Raw genomic sequence first — 21,886 nt, 5'->3', positions numbered from 1 at the left:
CTGCAGCGGCCATCTTGTGGAGGCCATCTTGTGTCCACATTGGGGCGGCCATGTTGTGTCTTGGAGTGATGGTCCATTTGCATATTACTCTTAGATAGGATGATATTACTTAGTGACTTGATTCACAGTCCTTTTTATATGCCTTTTTATCTAGTCTTAGAATTGATGTTTGGTATATTTCTCCTCATAAGGTGCAAGTATTTGACTGGTTCCTTAGGATAGGTATGGGAGAAAATGTCAAGTTGAACTGTCTGAACTCTTACTTTCCCATTTGTAGATACTCCATTGGCCCTAGAGATGACAAATAATGGAAAGGAGGCAAGCCTGGAAGAAACAAAAATCGGGGAGATCCTGATCCAGGGCCTGACAGAGGATATGGTGACTGTTTTAATCCGGGCCTGCGTGAGCATGCTAGGAGTCCCTGTGGACCCAGACACTTTGCATGCCACCCTGCGCCTCTGCCTGAGGCTCACCCGAGACCACAAATATGCCATGATGTTTGCAGAGCTGAAGAGTACCCGCATGATCTTGAATTTGACCCAGAGCTCAGGCTTCAATGGGTTTACTCCCCTGGTCACCCTCCTCTTAAGACACATTATTGAGGACCCCTGCACTCTCCGTCATACTATGGAAAAGGTGAGTCTTTTGGTGTCAGGTGATGGTTTAGCTTTGCATCATACTTTTGTTCTCCTTGGTCTCAGAACAGATAGACTCTGGCTCTTCTTAGGATCTATAGCTAGATATGTAGTCTCTATATGCTGCCCAGTCAAATTTCCCAGCTGTACACTTAGGTGCTTGCTTGAATAGGATAGATAATCCCAGTGAATGACATGAAAAAAGAACTAGAAAATAAAGCTTTTTCTATTCTTAAATTTGCTATAGTAAAAGCTCTTACCTAGTAAGTTCTCTCTGGCAATGTAGGTTTCTTGAACCAAAAACTTCATAAGGAATTAGAATACCTTCCACCGAGTTCATGTCTTAAAGATCATCTCCTTGTAGAGAACTTCGCATGTGTTCACAGGTTATAAAAGTAGTAAGGTTTTTGGAATGTTTATGATTGTCAGGCACTGTGGTAAGCTCTTTACAACTACCCATTGTGCAGACCTAAAAACTGAGGCTTACATGTGTTTTTTTAAGGAACATACAGAACAGTGGAAGAAATTACAAAGTAATTAGAAAAAATAGAAACATAGCATCATCATTAATACATAATTGGAGTAGTGGAGGGAAAACACCTTACTAATAAATAAGGCTTTTCCTTTTTGGTACTTTGACAAAGTTTTCTTTCCTCCTGCTAATTTGTTGTCAACAGTCATCATGTGAATGTCACTAGATTTCACTTCTATTTTCCCCTTTTGGAACATTATTTCCTACATGTATAAATAATGTTGCAATATGCATTTTTGTGCATGACTTTGTTACATTTAAGAATATTTTTCCTAGAGATTCCTAGAAATTGAGTCAGAAGTTATAAATGTTTTTTAACCTATTTGCCAGAAAGCTGGAATCTGGTACTATTTGTGTGTGCGTGTGCATGTGCGCTCATACATCTGACATTCTTCAGATAGGTGGTGGTGTTTTTCTACCCAGCCTGTTTCATGTTACCTGACATGAGCAAAAACAAAAGCAGGAGAGCTGTTAAAGGCAGAACATGTACTGATCTAAGCTCAGAGGACAACCCTACAAGGAAGAAACAACTATATACAGACAGGATTCTAACATAAAACAAGATAGTTACAATATTTAAAATTTTTGTAGTAACTTTAAAAATGCTAGGAAAAAATATAGGTTCTTGTTGGAAGAGAGAAAACTCGGAGCTTAGAGGACATTGTATTTGGGGGTGTTGGGAGCAAAGGAAGGTCAGTGACAATTTTAACATACCGAGTTGGCAAAATGTAAATGCTTAATAATATCCATTGCAGGTACGGGTGTGGAGAACCAGGCATACTCTTACTTTTGGTAGGAGTGGAAATTGGTGCAGCCACATTGGAGGGCAATTTGGTACTGTCAGTTTAAGATATCCTTTGACCTAGAAATTCTATGGCTAAGAACTTATAACTAAAGTCACGTATGCCAAGGTACATATACAAGAATTTTCACTGTAGAATTGCTTGTAATATCACAAAACTAGAGATCTAATGTCCAGCAGAGGACTGGATAAATAAATTGTGGCACATTTTTATAGTGAAGTTCTACTTTTCTTTATTTAAAAAGTAAGAATTGTTTTATAATTGCAGCCTGACAGACAAGGTATAGGGATTAATATGCCAAACTAAAGAGCATGGTCGGTTTGGTAAGAAAACCATTAAGATTCCAAAAGATGTTTATCTTTGTGAACATTGTTCATGAAGGAATAGATAATGGAAAATACAAAGGAATTGTTTTCTTTATACTTTCCTGTTTTCCATGATTGACGAGTCATTTTTTTTTTTTAGAAGAGCAAAACCATAATAGATATCTAAGCCCTGTGATATCAAAGCAAACAATCCATAAATATAGTTTGATATCTCCTGTGGCTATCATTATCTGAAATGGATGATTGGCTCTGAGGCATAAAGGAAATCTTGAATTTTATTCTTATACACTGAGTGGATATCAATATTATATATTTTTAGAGTTTGAACCATTCAGTTTAAAATTAGGACAGCCTTTGGGAAGGCTATGAGCTGGCACTTAAATGTGGGAGCTGTAATTTGGATGAATGATCAGTGGTCTACATATATTTCCCAGTTTATCTAAAAGATCCATATACCATCTGGTCTAATAATTTATAATTTTGAGATATTCTGAATGCTGATTTTTTTTCTTTGTAAGCCACATTTTTGAATTGGTAAGGGACTTAAAAAACTAAGTTTATCTTTCTCCCAAAAATCTAAATCTTGTCATTCACTGTCTTGAGGCAGGACTTGGTTAGTATTTTAACCCTTGGAAACTCTTCCTTGAATGCAATTGTATTTTTGGAAAGTTGTCGTTAATTAGCAATGTTTCTCCCTCTCTTTACTAGGTTGTTCGTTCAGCAGCTACAAGTGGAGCTGGTAGCACTACCTCAGGTGTTGTATCTGGCAGCCTCGGCTCTCGGGAAATCAACTATATCCTTCGTGTTCTTGGGCCGGCTGCATGCCGCAATCCAGACATTTTCACAGAAGTGGCCAACTGCTGTATCCGAATTGCCCTTCCAGCCCCTCGGGGCTCAGGAACTGGTAAGTTTGCCCTTCTCGTGACCTTTTGAGACATTGAGGTCTGTGGCCTAGTATAACTCCAGAAGTTTTCTGCAGCGAGATCTGTGACTTAGAAAGCTTCCTTGGGCAAGCTTTGGGACATTGGCTGATAGATCACGTGAGTGAGTTCAGAGGTACTTCAATAGCTTCTTAGTCCTTGCCCTGTGTTAATCTCTGCGAGAAATACCAAGGATTGTCCTTGCTTTCCAAGGACTCATCTTAGTGTGGCATCAGGGCTTACATCCAGTGACCGCCTTATAGATCGAATGACAGTTGAGGAACAGACAGACAACTGACTCATGGTGCAGAGTGAAATACACAATATCCTCAGTATATTCTGGCCAAAAGTGTTTGGCCTATATTTAATTATGAGGAAACAATTAGACATAAATCATGAGACATTCTATGAGAAAATTGGTCTAGATTCTTTTCCAAAACTATAAATGTATTGAAAGGAGGAAAATGCAAGGATCTCCTAGCTAAAAGACTAGAGAGATAACCACCAACAACCTTGATGGGATTGTGGACCAAATAAAAGAGATTTGGAGAAATTTGAATACGGGCTGCTATTAGATAATATAGTTGTGTCTGTGTTAAATTTCCTGGGTGTTACGATCCTTGATGTTATGTGTACAGATAAATTTATTTAGAGGTAGACAAATTATGATTCTATATGAAAAGTATATGGATATTTATTTACTAACCTTTCAATGTTTCTGTAGGGTTGTGGGTTGTGTTTGTTTTCTTTAATAAAAAGTTAGGTGGGCAGCTAATTATTTTGGGTACCTCAGTGTGCCTGTCCCTGTGCTAGGCATGTATGATCTCATTTAATTCTCATGTTTCAAAAATGAGAAATTTGAGGTTTCTTGGAAGTAATTTGGCCATGATCTTGTAATAGAATTAGATTTTAAAACCAGGTCTCCCCAACTCCAAAGCCTGTGCTCTTTTACCATTTGCTACAGCTATATTAAATCCTATGGTAATTGGGGAAGGTAAGAGGCAGATACTCGGATAGGCTGCTTGAACATTGGAAATGACCTCCTGTCCCAAGCTTATATATTATGTAAGCCCCCTTCTAAGTTTTTATCAGTAACCAAACGTAGGTACCCGTTCACTATTGATTTTTCTGTCTCACTTTGGCTTAGCTTCAGATGATGAATTTGAGAATCTTAGAATTAAAGGTCCTAATGCTGTCCAACTGGTGAAAACAACCCCTCTGAAACCGTCACCACTGCCTGTCATTCCCGATACTATCAAGGAAGTGATCTACGACATGCTGAATGCCCTGGCTGCATACCATGCTCCGGAGGAAGGTATGTAGCTAGCCCACCACAGGAGGCTGAGCACTTTGCCTGGGTCATTTCAACCAATTCATCTATTCGTGAACACTCACTGTATGGCCATCCTCGGGGAATCAAAATGAATGAGCCACACGGTGCCCTTCTGTAATGAAGCTAATAGTAATATAATATGACAGATGCCGAAGTAGTAGTGAGTCCTAGAGCAAGGCACCTGACCTGGTGGAGGTGGGGCCTGAAGGGGAGTTTCTTAAAATAAGTGTTTTCTGGAAGAAGTCTTGAATGATAGAAATAAGGATATTTCCAGAGTTCCATCATATGAAAGAAAGAACATCCACTGGGGAAAATTAACAGTGATTAAAATAAGAGCATCTTGTTAGCTGGTTGAAAATAAAATACCCAGAAGTCTTGCCCGGCCAGCGTAGCTTGGTGGATTGAGCGTCGTCCCATGTACCAAGCGGTCACCAGTTCGATACTCAGGGTACATGCTCAGGTTTTGGGCTCGATCGATGTTTCTCTTTTGCATCAATGTTTCTACCTCTCCCTTTCCCTTCCTCTCAAAAAAATCACAACACATTTAAAAATAAAACACCAGGTAGTCTCTTAATGCGTTCATTGTCAAAAACAAAACATCTTTATTACCCAAGAAGTTGGGAACAATATTAGAAGATATAGCTAGGCTTCCTGGCCTTTGAGACCACTTCATCAATCCATCTTTATTTCTAGCTAAAATGCTGCATATAATTACTGGGAAACTCATAATAGATTGTTTGAACCCAAGGTTTCATTACAGTGATATTTTTCTGGGTTTTATTCAGGGCATACTTATTTGACATGTCCCACGGGATTGCCAAAAAGTGATGAACAATGCCTTTAATAGGTCAAGAAAATGTGGGTCTTATGAGCTTTTCATCCATACAGCATTCTGATGGAGAGCTCCTAGCTTCTAGACACAATCTTTAACCAATCTTATATATCCCCCCCCCCAAAAAAACAAAACAATTTAGCTATAGTAATCACTTATTGACCTTTCCATTGCACTAGACATAATTCTAGGTATATTAATTTAAGCTTAGTGTAGTGACAGCTGAGGAAAGTGAGGAGACTAAATAAATTGCTTCTGGTCACAAAATTAGAAGGAGACTTTCAACCATGCTGTCTTGGTTACACAGCAGTTCCTCAATTAAAATCATTTCGTTATAAGAATAATAAGATGCTTTGTGAACTTTACTCATGCTATGTCAAGTAGCTTGTGGTAAAATGGATTTTATTAACATCATTTTTGTATAAAGTCCCAAAACCTATCAACAACATTAAGTGAGGAGTTATTGTTTTACATCTAGCAATATGACTATGTAAACAGTTGTGGCAACTTGGAGTGGAATTATCCAAGCTACCAAATAGGCATTACCATTGCACAGTTACAGAAGAGTTTTGTTTTGTTTTTCTAGCAGACAAATCTGATCCTAAACCTGGGGGTATGACCCAAGAGGTTGGCCAGCTCCTGCAAGATATGGGCGATGATGTATACCAGCAGTACCGGTCACTTACTCGACAGGGCAGTGATTTTGATACACAGTCAGGTTTTTCCATTAATGTAAGTCAGTTCCAACTTTCTACCTTCCTTTTCCAATAAGTGTGTGTGCTCAGTATTTAGAGTTATGCCAGGGAAATGTCAAAGGTATTAATTTTGATCTATCTGTAAATTATATGTTACCTAAAAATGAAGGTAAAATTAGGATGTCTTTGGGATTTTCTTTTCATTCCTTGGGTTGGAAATGTTTTCCTAATGCATTTTTCATTCTCCTCTTTTTCCCCAATCTCCCAGTCACTGTTTATAATGATGACTTCCCACAGATCATAATAGCATGTGGGGGAGAGAAAAGTGGATAAATGATCAGCCAGAGAGAATATGTAGCATTTCCAGCCAATACCCTGGAAGGAGTCCTACCATTTGGGGATGGCTGTCTTTGAAATTAATAATGGCTCAGGAGTTTTCTTCTTCCATAGAGTCAGGTCTTTGCTGCAGATGGTTCTTCCACTGAGACAAACACACCTGGGGCATCCCAAGAAGGTAATGGTTTGTTTTTCCCCCTCTTTTGTTTGAATTTCTTGAGGGTGTCCTGGACAGGGAGTCAGAATACAAGCATAATTATAAAGTTTACTTGTTTAAGTGAGCTTTCTCAATATTGAGTTCAGTGTTCTATAAATAAAGAGTTTCTATAAGCTAAAGTTAGTGGAACTGTGACTTAACTAACCCAGTATGGTTGCTATGGTAATATCCTTTTGTTGTACTCTAAACCATCCCATATATTTTTTGATGGCTTCCATGTTGGCTTAAAGAGCTTTGGTGCCAATAGCAGTATTCTATGTATGCTGGATTCTTGCCCCCAGCAGTGTCAGCAGAGTCCACTGGCTACTCGCCAAGAATTAGAGAAATGTCATGTGGAAGCAATTCTACTGAGACCTTTTATGAACTGTTTCTCCTTGGAAAGGAGAGATCTTTGAGGTCTAAGTTAGGAGACATTAAACTTAATATCTAATAGTGAAAAATTTTTAAGAGGCTATTAACTGGTAAAGTATTGGTTAGCTCATTTTGGTGGCCTTACTGCCCATCTATAGTATGGGTGATAGTAATATTTTCAATGGAGGCGTTAGGTCCTTCATGTAGTGGACTATAGTAGACATCAAAATGAATCTGATTAATTCCCTGCACTTAAAGAATTTTGTCTAGTGAGGGAAACCTGCAACCATTATGGTACAAAGTAATTAACTGCTAGAATAGAGGCATGCTAGCATAAGGTATAGTGGGCATGTGATGTAATAGAAACTCACATGGATGAGCTAGAGGAAATCAGCATTTCAGCTGAGCTAAATAAGTAAATGTGTGCTAAGCAGACGTGGGAAGGAAGAGGTAAAAGAGTGAGAGTATACAAGGTGTGTTTGGAGAGCTGTTATTACAGTATTCCTGGGGCTTAAGGTTATATATAAGAGGAGGGAAGGTGGTGGACGATGTGTGAACAGTTGGGCAAAGCCTCCCTGGTGTACTATATCCACAGACCATGTCTACAACCTGTGTCGTCCGACCTTTCTGTCCTGCCACTGCAGTGTGAGAAGGGCATTCAAGTTGTACCAGGGACCTAAAGTGGAAAAGTGGTTTTCTTTCCACTGAAGGCTTGTTCTCACCAATATTCCAGTGTGTAATTGAACTGGTGTTTGGCTCTTTCTCAACAGCTTCAACTCCAGAGGAGTCTCGAGATGGGAAAAAAGATAAAGAAGGGGACCGAGCCTCTGAAGAAGCCAAACAGAAAGTCAAGGGCAGCAAACCTTTAATGCCCACCTCCACTATTCTTCGTCTTCTGGCTGAGTTGGTGAGGTCCTATGTCGGTATTGCTACCCTGATTGCCAACTACAGCTACACTGTGGGCCAGTCTGAGCTGATCAAAGAGGTAATGCTTCCAACTTCTGCTTAAGACTTTATACTGTTGTCATTGGATACCTGCTATGTGTTAGATGCTTTACTAAGAACCTATGCATGTTAGCCCAATGACAAGAGAGGCAGAGGCCTCTCAAGACACATTAAAGTGCAAGGCCTTTTTACTCATAATGTGGAGCAATCAGGCTCACTGCAGGGAGTGAGTTGCTGCAATTTGTTAATTTGTTTTGTGGAATATCGCTTGGTCTGCATTGAAGAGACTGTAAAAGGCCAGATTGGAATCAGAGAGAGCAGTTAGGAATCTGACTCGATATAATCTAGGTAATATGGGATCTTGGTGAAGTTGATGGGGGTCGGGAGGTAGTTGAAGAGATGTTTTAAAGTTAGAAATGGACAAGAATTGGATTTGGAGGATGAAGGTGAAATCAAGGGCTCAGATTATTTCATGGTTTTTTGTTCCTCTTACTAGTGGTCCGGTGCATGAGGTAGGGGTGTCCCTCAGCCTGGCCTGCACCCTCTCCAATCTCGGACTCCTTGAAGGTTGTCCTACTGCCAGTTTACAGGGATCGGGCCTAAACCGGCAGTCGGACATCCCTCTAGCAATCCGGGACTGCTGGCTCCTAACCACTCGCCTGCCTGATTGCCCCAACCACTCTGCCTGCTAGCCTGCTCACCCCCACTATCGCTCCCCCACTGGCCTGGTCACTCCAAACTGCCCCACCCAGATATCTTGATCACCTCCAACTGACCCCCACTGAGGGCCTGCTCAGCTGCCAACTGGCCCCCCTGCTGATCTACTTACCCCCAAAGGCGCCCCCTCCCCCCACTCATTCAAAACTGCTGTCCCATTCTGGCCTCTAACCGCCTCTACCTCGGCCCCGCCACCATGGCTTTGTCCAGAAGAATATCCGGAAAGTCTCCTGGAAGGTCTCCCAGTCTTCCCATGAGTGCCATTTTCAGGTCAAGTCCCCCAGTGGGGACCTTCACCCCATGGGGGGTATAGCCAGCCAGGGTGAGGAGCTAGGGGCTATTTTCAAGCTGGCCACACCACCTTCAGGGGGGGTGCCTGGCCAGCCTGGGTGAGGACTAATGGCTATTTTCAGGCTGGCCATGCCCCCTGGTGATCTAGGATCCCAGCCCCTCCTTTTTTTTCTTTTTTTTTCTTCAGTGCCTCCTTGAGTGGAGGCCAGGGCAGCCTGAAAGCAGGTATCTGGGATTTATTTATTTTCTATAATTGAAACTTTGTAGCTTTGAGCAGAGGCCAGGACCAGCCAGGGCGGGTGGAAAGCTTGGCTTCCTCCATCGCTGGGGGAAACCCAAGCCACCTGCTTGCTCCAGCTCCTTGGCTGCTGCCATCTTTGGGTTAATTTGCATATTTGCTCCTGATTGGCTGGTGGGCATAGCGAAGGTACAGTCAATTTGCATGTTTCTTTTATTAGTGCAGCTGTTAAACAGTTTGAAGAGAAAATGTGGAATTTGAGAGTATCCTGTTGGTCACTTAAATTTGTCTAAGGGACGGTAGAATAAACCAAACATAAGAATATTGGTATTTAGCTTTTGGGAGTACTCACATGTATGCAAGGATACCAGATTTGATAATAATAGTAATACAAGTCATATTTTATATATCCTGATAGAGAATTTATCTTCAGGTTACATTTTTCAAGTGAGAGAGCACTTTAAGAAACTAATCATGGTCTCTCTGGTATGGCTCAGTGGTTGAGCATCAACCTATTAACCCAGAGGTCCCTGTTTGATTCCCATTCAGGGCACATGCCTAGGTTGTGAGCTCGATCCCCAGTAGGGTGCAAGCAGGAGGCAGCCAATCAATGATTCTCTCATTATTTATGTTTCCCTCTTTCCTTACTTCTCTCCCTTCCCCTTCCTCTCTGAAATCAATACAAATATAATTTTTTTTTTAGTAAGAAAGAAAACCAAATGTTTAGATTGGGGAAGAAAAGTCACTATATCATGTTTTCATATATGTAAAGGTGTGCGTGCCTAAGGAGGTTTCTTCATAAAGGGGACATTGTTTTGGCAGTCAAACATAACAATCTTTTTATCCATTAATTAATGTTAGTAGACAATTGGGTAGTTTTTTATTTGGAAGTATTAAAAATAGAGCCTGCTGCAGTCATTCTTGCATGTGTTTTGGTAAACATATATAACCATTTATGTTGGATGGTATATGCCTAGGAGTAGAATTGCTGGTCTGTTCAGATTTACCAAATGGTGCCAAAAGTTTTCCAGAGTGGTTGTATCAATTATATTATTGCAGGCACAGCACATGTGGGAGTTCAGATTGCCATTACTCAGTATTTTTCCTTCTTTTGTATTTTATTTTAACCATACTAGTGTGTTTGTGACGGTGTATTGCATTATCATTAAAATTTCCTTGTCTTTACTGGACATTGGATATGAAGATAAAGTGTTTAAGTCTTCTTGTTTTCTGTTGAGTTCTTTATATGTTTTGTATATGAGTTCTTTGTGGAATATATGTGTTAAATATGCATTAGGCATTTATTTCAAAGTTTTCACTCATTAATGCAAGTTGTAGTTATAATTTATAATTAACAGCATTACCTGTAGAATAAGACTATTGCAAATTGATTAAGTATCTGCTTAATATATGTCAAGTTCCCCGCTGGTACCGGGTACTCATAGGTGCTTTACTGATAATCCTCATCTCAGCACTGAAAGGTTGTTGGTAGTACTGCCCTTAATGGAGAAGACAGAAGGCTCAGAGAGGTCATAAACTTGCCTAAGGCCACACTTCAGAGTAGCAAAACTAGAATTGAAGCCTGGGTCTGATTTCAAATCCTTTTTACTCTGTTACATTGCTTTCCCAATTTATGAAGTTTTTTTTCCCCCCCTGTTTTTACTAATAATGTCACAAAATTATTTACACTTTTATTCAGAATACTGTTTAACTTTCATTTTAGTCACTACTGAGAAATTTTTAAAATTCTAATAAAGTGTATAATTTAGTAGCATCCTATATAATAAAAGCCCAGTGACCAAATGGCAGTATGACCAGAATGACCAATCAACCAGTCGCTATGACTCACACTGACCACCAGGGGGCAGATACTTAATGCAGGAGCTGCCCCCAGTGGTTAGTGCGCTCCCACAGTGGGAGTGCCACTCAGCTGACTGAGATGAACGATGCTCCCACAACGCTCTGATCCCTGTAGGCCAGGGGTCCTCAAACTTTTTAAAGTGGGGGCCAGATCACGGTCCCTCAGAGAGCTGGAGGGCCGGACTATATGAACTACTAATTCCTACTGTAACACCTCGGCTGCGCTCACTGCCCAAAAAACCTGGCGGGCCGGATCAGACTCCTCTGCGGGCCGCATGTGGCCCGCGGGCCGTAGTTTGAAGACCCCTGCTGTAGGCCTCTAGTTTAGTGTATTCAATTGTGTGGCCATCATCTTATCTGGTCCCAAAATCATCATTTTGATCCAAAATCGGCTTGAATGATAGCAGAACTAAGTTTTCTTTTAAAGATAAGAAAATATTGTGGGATACAACATTGTTAGAAGGAAAGGTCTATTTTCTTCCCTGTTGTTGGGCCTTTTTTTTTGCTATTTTAAGTAATCCTACATTAAAAGTTATTATTTATCCATATCTATGATTGTGCCATTTCTCATTCAACCCCTGCCAGTTTCTAGCCCAGGGTCCTGGGCACATTGTAGATGTCGACAATGTTATAATTTAACTAGAGGCCCGGTGCACAAAATTTGTGCATGGGGGAGTGGTCCCTTAGCCCAGCCTGCACCCTCTCCAATCTGGGACCCCTTGAGGGATGTCTGACTGCCCGTTTAGGCCTGATCCCACTGACATCCCTCTCGCAATCAAGGACTGCTGGCTCCCAACCACTCCCCTGCCAGCCTGATTGATGCCTAACTGCTCCTCTGCCAGGCCAATTGCACCTAACTGCTCTCCCCTGCTAGCCTTGTTGCATGATTGTACTGCCCTCTCATGCCAGCCTGGTTCCCCCGCCCCCAACTGCCCTCCCCTACAGGCCTGATTGCCCACAACAGCTCTCCCTTTATGCCTGATTGCCCACAACTGCCTTCCCCTGCCAGCCATCTTGTGGTGGCCATCTTTGACCATATGGGGGCAGCCATCTAGAGTGTTAGAGTGATGGTCAATTTGCATATTACCTCTTTATTATATAGGATTGAATACTGAAAGGATTATAGCACTCAATTAGGAATCAAGATTTGAATCCTTGCCATTGACTAAGTCCTTTGTGCAAGTCACATTTCTTTGGGCTTCATATTGCCCATCTATTAGATGGCGAAAATATTGTACTTCATCAACTCCTATAGGCTTGCTAGGAACAGTTCTATTTAAATATCACACATAAAAATGTTTTAAGAAATGTCAAGTAACATCTAAATGAAGATGTGAATGGGTCTTGGGAGCATAAAGTCTGGATTTGCTACTCAGTTTGTACCTTTAAGCCTTGTTTTTCACATCTGGCTGGGTGACTTCATATAACCTCTGTGTGAATATATCTTGTTTGTCTACAAATGATATGGCATAACTGTGCTTATGAGTAAATATCATGATCAATGACTTTTCAGGACTGCAGTGTGTTAGCTTTTGTCCTGGACCACCTCCTCCCACATACCCAGAATGCAGAAGACAAGGATACGCCTGCCCTGGCCCGCCTATTCCTCGCAAGCCTGGCTGCTGCAGGGAGTGGCACAGATGCCCAGGTGGCCCTTGTGAATGAAGTAAAAGCAGCCCTCGGACGGGCACTGGCTATGGCTGAGAGTACAGAGAAACATGCCAGGTAAAATTCTTGCCTGACCTAGTGCTGGTAACCAGTAGCATCCCCTTACTTCGTTCTTGTCCCGCTGGATTTCTTGCGTTTGAACAAGTGTTCTGTTTATACCAGCACTGTATGTTCTCTGGTTCTCTCAAACTGATTACATTTGGAGTAGGTGGGTAAACAATTTAGAGAAAACAAAGGACTGTTTTTATTCTTTAAGCAAGAGCAGGTTATTCAATCTTATTTTTTAAGAGTGCTACCACCCAAGGAATAAGTTTTCATCTATTTAGTTGTTACTTTTAGGAAGTAATAGAACACAGGAGGGTTATCTGGGGCAAGTTAGTGAAGATGTGGTTCAAGAACATGCTATATTCACGTGATAGAGATGTCAAACTTCTCTCCCAGGCTTCAGGCAGTGATGTGTATCATCAGTACTATCATGGAGTCCTGCCCCTCCACGTCCAGTTTCTACAGCAGTGCCACAGCCAAGACCCAGCACAATGGCATGAACAATATCATTCGACTCTTCCTGAAGAAGGGACTGGTTAATGACCTGGCCAGAGTGCCTCACAGCCTGGACCTATCCAGGTAACATCATTTCCAAGCCCAGTCCCAGGCTGTTGCTTTCTCTTCAATCATGCTGCTTGCTTTTCCATTTGCCTAATATTTCATGTTTTCTTGCCAGCTGTGTAGTAAACAGCCAGTGTGATAGGAAATGTTTCAGTGTAGATGGGTACCTGAGTTCTTAGTATTGTGGCTAAGGCACTTTCTGTTTTGGGGCCTTAGTTTTCTCATTTACTGGAAACTTAAGAGTTGGATTGCATCACTAATTTTTTCCCCCAAGCTTCCCACCTGCAATTAAAAATAACCTTTGCCCTAACTGGTTTGGCTCAGTGGATACAGCGTCAACCTAAGGACTGAAGAGTCCCAGGTTCAATTATAGTCAAGGGCATGTACTTTGGTTGCGGGCTTGATCCCCAGTAGGGGAGTGTGCAAGAGCAAGCTGGTCAATGTTTGTAACTCTCTATCCCTCTCCTTTCTTCTCTGTAAAAATCACTAAAATATCTTTTTTTTTAATGTCTCAAAATATTTTTAAATAAGTAAAAACAACCTTTTTATTTTAAGATTTTATGTGTATCATAAGAATACAGATGAGTGAAATAGACACCATATTCCTGCCACCCAGATACCACTGTTCTTATGTATCTTTCAGTGGTTTTCTTACACACCTAAATAAAACTATAAACGAAACCTTAGATGGGGTGGGTTTGTTTTTTGTTTCTGTTTTTATTTATTTGTTGCTGTTTTCTTTTGTTGTTGTTGTTTTTTATCTACCTTTCTGTGCAAATAAAGTTTCATCCTATTAAAGCCCAAATATATATTCAAAATTTTTGTCCAAACCAGAATTCAATTATGGACCTTGCATTACATCTGATTGTATCCCTTGTAACTCTATTCTAACAAAGGTCCTTAATTCATCTTTTAAGTCTTTATTTTATTGCTGTTGTTCATGACACTAATTTGTTGAAGTGATCAGGCCAGCTATCCTGCAGTGTCTCTTTCTGGATTTGTTCCATTTGATACCTTGCAGCATAGTTTAACTTGGTCCTTTACTCCCTGTTTTCTATAAACCTCTTGTTAGAGCTAGAGACTTAATGGAGCAATGTAAACATTATTGGCTAGGGTATATCATAGATGGTATACATCTTATTGTATAATCTATGTTGTTACTTTGGCAGTGTACAAATATCTAGTTCCCTATCATGTACTTAATATTCTTAACACCAGTTGATAACCTTGGCATGCACCAGTTAATTTGTCTGGAGGCTATCAATGACAGCTTTCTAATTTCTATCATTTCTTCTATATTATTAGCATTTTCTATGATTTAGCCCATTAAAGAGGGAAAATCTGGTTATCTTGACCTACACTAACTAACCATTTGTTAACATTCTGTCCTGTTTTCTTTTATCACCCCCTCCCATCCCCTTATCAAGAGATGAATGGGAAATGAATCATTTGAAATTCTTGCAAACAGCTTGTTCCTTAACCTCTGAATGCTTTAGCATGTTCTCCTAAGAACAAACATTCCCTTATATGATAGTACTCAGTATCTATCCTAATATATAAAAAACCAGGGTCCATAACAGCCGATCAGAGGCTCAACCAAACACCAGTAGTCCTGCAGTCAGTGCTGGGGGTGGGGTGGGGAGAGGCCTGCAGATCAGGCCCAGAGAGAGATCTGCAGCCTCTGTGGCAGCTGTTGATCAGCCATTGCCTCTCCTCTCCTGGCTTCAGCAGCAGCCAAGCCTCCACAGGGACTGCTGATCAGGCCCAGAGATGTTGACTGGCATAGAAACCGACCAATCAGAACCAAATTTGAGTGAACTGTGAGGAGCCAATGGCTGCCTAGGAGGCAGAACTTTTGACTCTGACTGGCATAGAAACAGACCAATGAGGACCAAATTGGCTGGCAGGGTAGAGCAGTTGGGGGATGAGATTAGGCCGGCAGGGTTGGGCAGTTGGGGGCAATCAGGCAGGCATGCAGAAGGGCTAGGGGCAGGCAGGTAGGTGAGTGTTTAGGAATCAGCATTCCCAGATTGCAAGAGGGATGTCTGACTTTCACTAGTCTATGTATGTAAAAGCCTAATCAACCAGCCGACCGGTAGCTATAATGTGCACTGACCACCAGGGGGCAGACGCTCAACACAGGAGCAGAAACCACAGGCATAGAAACATAAGACAGACTGATGAATCTCATAGGAAAGAGAGGAGGAGGGAAGGTGGTAAGAGATTAACCAAAGAGCTTATATGCAAATTAGAGGCCTTAGTGCATGGATTCATGCATTGGTGTGGTTTCTCAGCCTGGTCTGCACCCTCTCACAATCTGGGACCCTTCGGGATATTGGAGAACCTGTTTCGGCCTGATTCCCGCATGCCAGGCCTAGAGACCCCACTGGTGCACAAATCCATGCACTGGGCCTCTAGTATGTTTCATATTCATATATCCCCAATTATGTCTTTATAGCCCAGAGGAGAGCATTTTGATCCAGTGAGCATCACTCAGTTGACATTTGGTTGTCACAGGCTCCTTGTTTTTGTTTGTTGTTTGTTTGTTTGTTTTCTATTTTTTATGGTAACTTGATTGTTTAGAAGAGTCCATATCCCATAATCTGAATTTGTCTGATTGCATCTTTATGATTAGATTTGGGCTAACCTTTTTTCTTTTTTGGCAAGAGTAGTTATGTGATATTTGTTCTTCTCATTGTATCACAGCAGGAGACATGTAATGCCATCTATTATTGGTGATGCTAAGTTTGATCATATAGTTAAAGGTTACATTTCCTCTTTGTAACATTGTGTCAGTAAGTTATCTGTGAGGTGGTGCTTTTGAGCTCATAAAGATCATGTGAATATCCTGTGCCCTAAAGATTTTTAAACGTTTACTTCATTGTCACTTGCTGTAGCTCATTTCTTTGGTGTGATTTTTAATCTTTATTGTTGAAAGTATTACAGGTGACCCCTTTCTTCCCCTAAAGATTTTTAACTCAGTAGTTTTAGCCTTCATTGGTGAGCCTTGCCTAGATCATTTACATTGCTGGTTGCAAAAGGATGATTTTCTGATTCTCTTATTCCTTTGTATTAGATGACTTTCTTATAGATTCTTTTTATAAGTACAATAATTCTCTTTGATACTCAGATTATTTCAAATTTGGCCTATAGTGAGGACCTCATTATTTTTTTTTAAATGTCTTCTAGGACAACAGTATGTCCCAAGCTCTCCTTGTACCTTCCATGCCCCATTTTTGGGGATAATTGTACTATGGTGAACATTGTTGCCTTTTAGTGTGGATTTCTGTGTTCACTCCATCTCTGTATCTTCCTTTATCCCAGCCCCAACATGGCCAACACAGTCAATGCTGCTCTGAAGCCTTTGGAAACACTGTCCCGGATTGTGAACCAGCCCAGTAGCCTTTTTGGCAGCAAGAGTGCTTCTAACAAGACCAAGGCTGAGCAGGATGCCCAAGGAGCTACCCAGGACTCCAATAGCAACCAGCAGGACCCAGGTAGGGAATCGGAGCAAATGGACTGGCGTGCTGACAGGGTGGGCATAGTTGTTCTATGGGCATCGCAACTGTTCTGGCTTGGTATTGTTTCCCTGGGAACTTGCTGGCCTTCCAGAGATCTGTCACAGTGGCGTGGGAATCTGCCCCACAAAGAATTGCTTAAAATTGCAGCCTTATTTGGCTGTCCTCACACGTAGCCTTGTCTTTTCCTTTGTCGCCCATTCATTTTATTCTCTGAGAACTTGTAAACTTGCCCAGGGAAGGGGCCTTACCGTCTTCACGCTTGCCTCGTGGTGCCTTGCACATAGGCACCCTTTGATTATTTTGCTGGTTGGTTGATTGTTTCAGGCGAGCCTGGGGAAGCAGAAGTGCAGGAGGAGGATCATGATGTCACTCAGACAGAGGTGGCAGATGGGGATATCATGGATGGGGAGGCTGAAACCGACTCAGTGGTGATTGCTGGGCAGCCTGAGGTGCTCAGTTCACAAGAGATGCAGGTAGGGAGGCAGATCACCCAGCACACCCCTTTTGCGGCGCCGAACCAAAACCCCCGAGTGATGTGGGTGGGTGAGTACTTGGATCCTCGCGGCAATGCTGTCTGCTTTGTAAAGGCGCACGGACGATGTACTGAGTAGATGCTCGTAAATGTATTTGGATTGTATTAAATGCTGGGTGGGGGGGCCGGATGCTATGTACTATGATATGGAATCGATCCCAACGAGAAGACTTCGGCTCGTGTTAAATGTTGATGTAGAGAGCTGGCTTTTGGGCCCAGGGTCTTTGATTTACTTGGCTCTGGTATTAACGGAAGCTCCTTAACATTACTGCCATTGCTATAGCGCCAGCTCTCACTGCGGTACTCAAACAGTAGTCTTGTAACAACCTTAAAGAAAGCATTGTAATTTCCGCAGCTGGTGGCAGTGGTAAGAAATCGGGCCTAAGTCCTAAGCTGCTCGTTCTAAGGAGATATGCATGTATTCCTGGACAGTATAAAGACTAACCTGGTCTCAGATCGCTGGGATGGATCCATGTGAAGGACATTCTGAGTGTGGATTGGCAGCCCGCGGTAGTTTCTGTGCTCTTAGCACCCCCAAGTGCGTGGTACTTATATAACGCCGCCTGTCACACATTATCTTAGAAATACATGCTCCCTTGCTGGCTTTTTTTTAGGGTTTCAGCACTAGCACAATGATAGACTTGTGTGCATCTGTATATGTTCTATTTCTCTCCAGGTTGAGAATGAGCTGGAGGACCTGATAGATGAGTTGCTTGAGAGGGATGGCGGATCTGGGAACAGTACAATTATAGGTGAGAGCCCCAGAACTGAGTAAAGCCTCTTCCTTTGCCTCAGTCTCTCTTGGGAGGACCCTTTTTCTCATCATCTGCTTGCTCAGCTCTGCCTAAGGGCTCATAGCCAGCCTAGATCGCTGCTTGTCTCGATGTTGACTGTCTTACCGATGAAAAATTCACAATCCATCTACAGACCTGTGGTGGGTCTGAATTGGTGCCTATGTGGGGGAGGGGTGGGGGTGGCCATCTGTAGAGATGATACATTAGGCACATGAAGAGGGTTTATTTTTCATGGGGGTCTAGAGTAGGCTATAAAGGCTGTAGGGTGAGAAAGTGCTATCCTTTCAGTTCTTCAGAAAAATTCAGGGGCTTTCTGCCTCTGAGTCTCAGTAATGTAAAAAAAAAAAAATTAAAAAATAAAAAAATTGATCATTCCCTAAGGGTAGCCCTTTTTACCACCGAGAGGGAAAACGGCTAAGTACCCGACTGTCATCTGGCTCCAAGGGTATATGTGTTACTTTTTTTATTTTACTGATGAACGAAATCAAATGAGTAGCGGAAGTAGACGAGTATTTTTAAATTGGACAAGGCTTTTTCACACCCGTTATCCTCTGTGGTTTTACAATCAGTGGAATTGGCAAGGCAGATGTGATCATCCCATTTTACAGATGAGGAAACTGAGACTCAGACTGGTAAAGTGACTGGCCAAGCTCAAGTAGATAGTCAAAAGCAAGAGAAACTAGGTCTTCTCCCGCATCTTAAAAAAAAGAAAAGAAAAGAAAAAAGAAAAACAATGGATGTCTGCCGGGTGTACATAGCTACTTTAGGCACACCCAACCTGGAAAGGGGAGTCCTCTGTTGTTCAGTGAAGGCTCTGCTCTGTAACCTTCAGTGAGCAGAAGTGGAGAGGATGAATCACAAGAGGACGTGCTGATGGATGAAGCTCCTTCCAACCTCAGCCAAGCTTCCACCTTGCAGGCCAACCGAGAAGGTGAGAGTGCCGAGGCCGGAAAGGCCTCCCTTCTTGCCCTGCACGTCTGACAGATACTACACTAGGGTTTTCCTGGAGGCAGCTGCCCAAATGTGCAGAATCAGGAAGCATCTGTCTGCATGCGCTGACATACACCATCCACTTTATCCTCAGCCAGTTTTTCAAATAACATGTTACTACCGCTTGCCCAAAAGTTTGTCACTTCTTACTTGGTTCGCTTTCTTCTCACCTACCTGCTATCATCGCTCCTGATTCCCTCTTACCAGTAGGATGCAGTCAGTAGCAAAGTAGGGCTGGAAAGGCAAGGGGGCACCAGCAGACTTGGCCACGTCCTTGACCATGGCTTTTCAAACATCCACATTCAGCCACCCTGCTCAGCGTTTGATGCACTGAGTAGCACTTTCAGGAAATCAGGGCTGGCTCACTTAGCCTGTATATCACCCCAGATCTGGTTCTTCCTCTCCTAGTCAGATACCACATCGCCTTCCCACTCAATCTGCTGGCCTTCACAGTAGCCTGTTGTCTAGCTACTCAGTTTAGTCCTCCAATGTGCTCCCTTTGTTTTAGATTCCATGAATATCCTGGACCCTGAGGATGAGGAGGAGCACACTCAGGAAGAGGACAGCAGTGGCAGTAACGAGGATGAGGATGATAGTCAGGATGAAGAGGAGGAGGAGGAGGAAGATGAGGAAGATGATCAGGTGAGGGGGGACTGTGTTGGGTTGGTTCAGACAACCTCTTCCATGGGAACACAGAGCTGGAGAAAAGCAACAGCCTGGGTGGCTAGTCTCAGCGCCTCCTTCCCTCATGTGCAAAGGCTTCAGAAAATCCTTACCCCCAGCAATTCTCCATCTCCTGTTTTCCCCTCAAGGAGGATGATGAAGGTGAAGAGGGAGATGAAGACGATGACGACGATGGCTCTGAAATGGAATTGGATGAGGATTACCCTGATATGAACGCTTCTCCCTTGGTCCGATTTGAGCGCTTTGACCGGGAGGATGATCTCATCATTGAGTTTGACAACATGTTCTCCAGTGCTAGTAAGATACAGGGGCTCAGCTGGGTTTTATCTCTTGATTCTTATACCCTTTTTTAGGGTAAGCCAAACAGTGACTGAAGCAGATCAGCTATCAATTTGATCGATAGCACTTCTTTTCCTATGCCACCTTCCTGGGGCAAGGAATATCTGATTCCATCTCTCTCGATAAGTGTATGCTTAGCAGAAAGAATAGTGAGAGGCTCTTGTTCTCTCCACCTCGGTAAACAGGCAGCTATTTTAGAGCCTGGACAACTTGATGTGCTTGAATTTTATTAAAAAAAATGAGATACCAAGGCTGACTGCGTCAGGCACCCTCCAGTAACAAGCCATTCAATAATCTTTATTTCTAACGCTGCATCTTGAGAGTTTGGGTCCAGCCTTTGAGCTTGGCATTGGGGAGTAGATTTGAGCACATTCACTTGGTTCATCAACGATGCATCTTTTTCGGAGGAGAGGGTGAATTTCTCCCCTCCTCCCCCATCAACATCACAGTTCCCTTTTAGCGTCGCGTTCTTAAAATCAACCTGTCTTGAGAAGGCAGCTCTTAATACCAAATCACAAGCATGACATAACAGAAAAGACTGTTCTGGTGGGTTGTCTTGGCCAAGTAGTCTTTTACCTCTTTGAGCCTCAGTTTGTCGCCTGTAAATGAAAGGTTTGAGAAAGAAAAAAAAAAAAATGGGTTGGATTACATAATTTTCAAGATACCTTTTATTCTGTGATTTTCTTTGCATTTTTGTGATTTGCTCTTACCTCTTTGAGCCTGTTTGTTGCCTATAAATGAAAAGTTTGAAAAGGGGGAAAAATGGGTTGGTTACATGATTTTCAAGATAACCTTTTATTCTGTGATTCTCTTTTGCATTTTTGTGATTTGCGTCAATCTTCCTTATGTTGAACCTTTGTTCATTCGATAAATTGATCAAATACTAGAGGAATGCAAAGAAAACAGCCCTTTTCCCTCCTAGGAGCTTATGGTCGATTGGGAATTAGAAATGAGCAGGAACTATATTGTAATATGGTAAGAAAGCACAGAGTAGATGGTTAGTAAGCCAATCTGTAGTGTCAGAGGAAGTGATGTATAAGCCAGGAACAAGAGAGCAGGTGAAGAAGAGGGAGAGGACTCTTCAAAGTGGAGGAGGCAGCGTGCTGCTAGGGGCCTGGAAGTATCCCTGTGGCTATAGTGCGGAGAGTGGATTGGGAGAAGGCACTGCTCAGGAGGCTGTTGTAGTATTTAGGTGAGAAATGGTGGCATAAGCCATGGTAGTGCCAGTGATCACGTGGGAATGAGGGAGAAAGGACAAAGCTCAGGTTTCCGTGTGAGGAGGTAAGGCCCAGGAGACATGGTTCTGCTTGGACGATCAGGGAAGGGAGTTGTTTTTGGCACTGACCCCTTGCATATTGTCCTTGCAGCAGACATCCCCCCATCCCCAGGAAATATCCCTACCACCCACCCACTGATGGTTCGCCACGCAGACCACAGTTCCCTGACACTGGGAAGTGGCTCCTCTACAACACGCCTCACCCAGGGCATCGGGCGCAGTCAGAGGACCCTAAGGCAGCTGACGGCCAATACAGGCCACACCATTCACGTTCACTACCCTGGGAATCGCCAGCCCAACCCGCCTCTCATACTTCAGAGGTGAGTTACAAAGGTGGTTGGGCTCACTGGGCTTCAGCGTGGTCTTAACCTGGAGGGAGCAGCTCATCACTCAGTGCTCTCTCTCATCACACACCAATCACATAGTTGTCCCGTTTCTTCGTAAA

At 42.5% G+C, this 21,886-nt stretch overlaps 1 protein-coding gene across 13 annotated transcripts in view; it reads left to right on the top strand.

Moving 5' to 3' along the window:
• The window catches only part of HUWE1 (HECT, UBA and WWE domain containing E3 ubiquitin protein ligase 1), a 140,881-nt gene that overhangs the window by 96,751 nt on the left and 22,244 nt on the right, over nt 1-21,886 (top strand). For 10 of the 13 annotated variants that reach the window (XM_084870976.1, XM_084870972.1, XM_084870967.1 and 7 more), the window contains 15 exons: nt 278-636; nt 3,005-3,200; nt 4,364-4,531; nt 5,968-6,113; nt 6,527-6,590; nt 7,751-7,965; nt 12,545-12,756; nt 13,141-13,323; nt 16,630-16,802; nt 17,151-17,299; nt 18,035-18,110; nt 18,985-19,083; nt 19,651-19,784; nt 19,955-20,123; nt 21,533-21,761. In XM_084870976.1, the coding sequence (XP_084727102.1) occupies nt 278-636; nt 3,005-3,200; nt 4,364-4,531; nt 5,968-6,113; nt 6,527-6,590; nt 7,751-7,965; nt 12,545-12,756; nt 13,141-13,323; nt 16,630-16,802; nt 17,151-17,299; nt 18,035-18,110; nt 18,985-19,083; nt 19,651-19,784; nt 19,955-20,123; nt 21,533-21,761 (2,572 nt within the window). The remainder of the gene's footprint in view (nt 1-277; nt 637-3,004; nt 3,201-4,363; nt 4,532-5,967; nt 6,114-6,526; nt 6,591-7,750; nt 7,966-12,544; nt 12,757-13,140; nt 13,324-16,629; nt 16,803-17,150; nt 17,300-18,034; nt 18,111-18,984; nt 19,084-19,650; nt 19,785-19,954; nt 20,124-21,532; nt 21,762-21,886) is intronic. The other 3 variants (XM_084870971.1, XM_084870966.1, XM_084870968.1) reach the window with 3 other exon arrangements.

Source organism: Pipistrellus hanaki (assembly GCF_964339955.1).
Source record: "Pipistrellus hanaki genome assembly, chromosome: X".
NCBI lineage: Eukaryota > Metazoa > Chordata > Mammalia > Chiroptera > Vespertilionidae > Pipistrellus > Pipistrellus hanaki.
The sequence above is the reverse complement of the archived record's forward strand: the minus strand, read 5'-3'. Positions and strand labels throughout refer to the sequence as shown.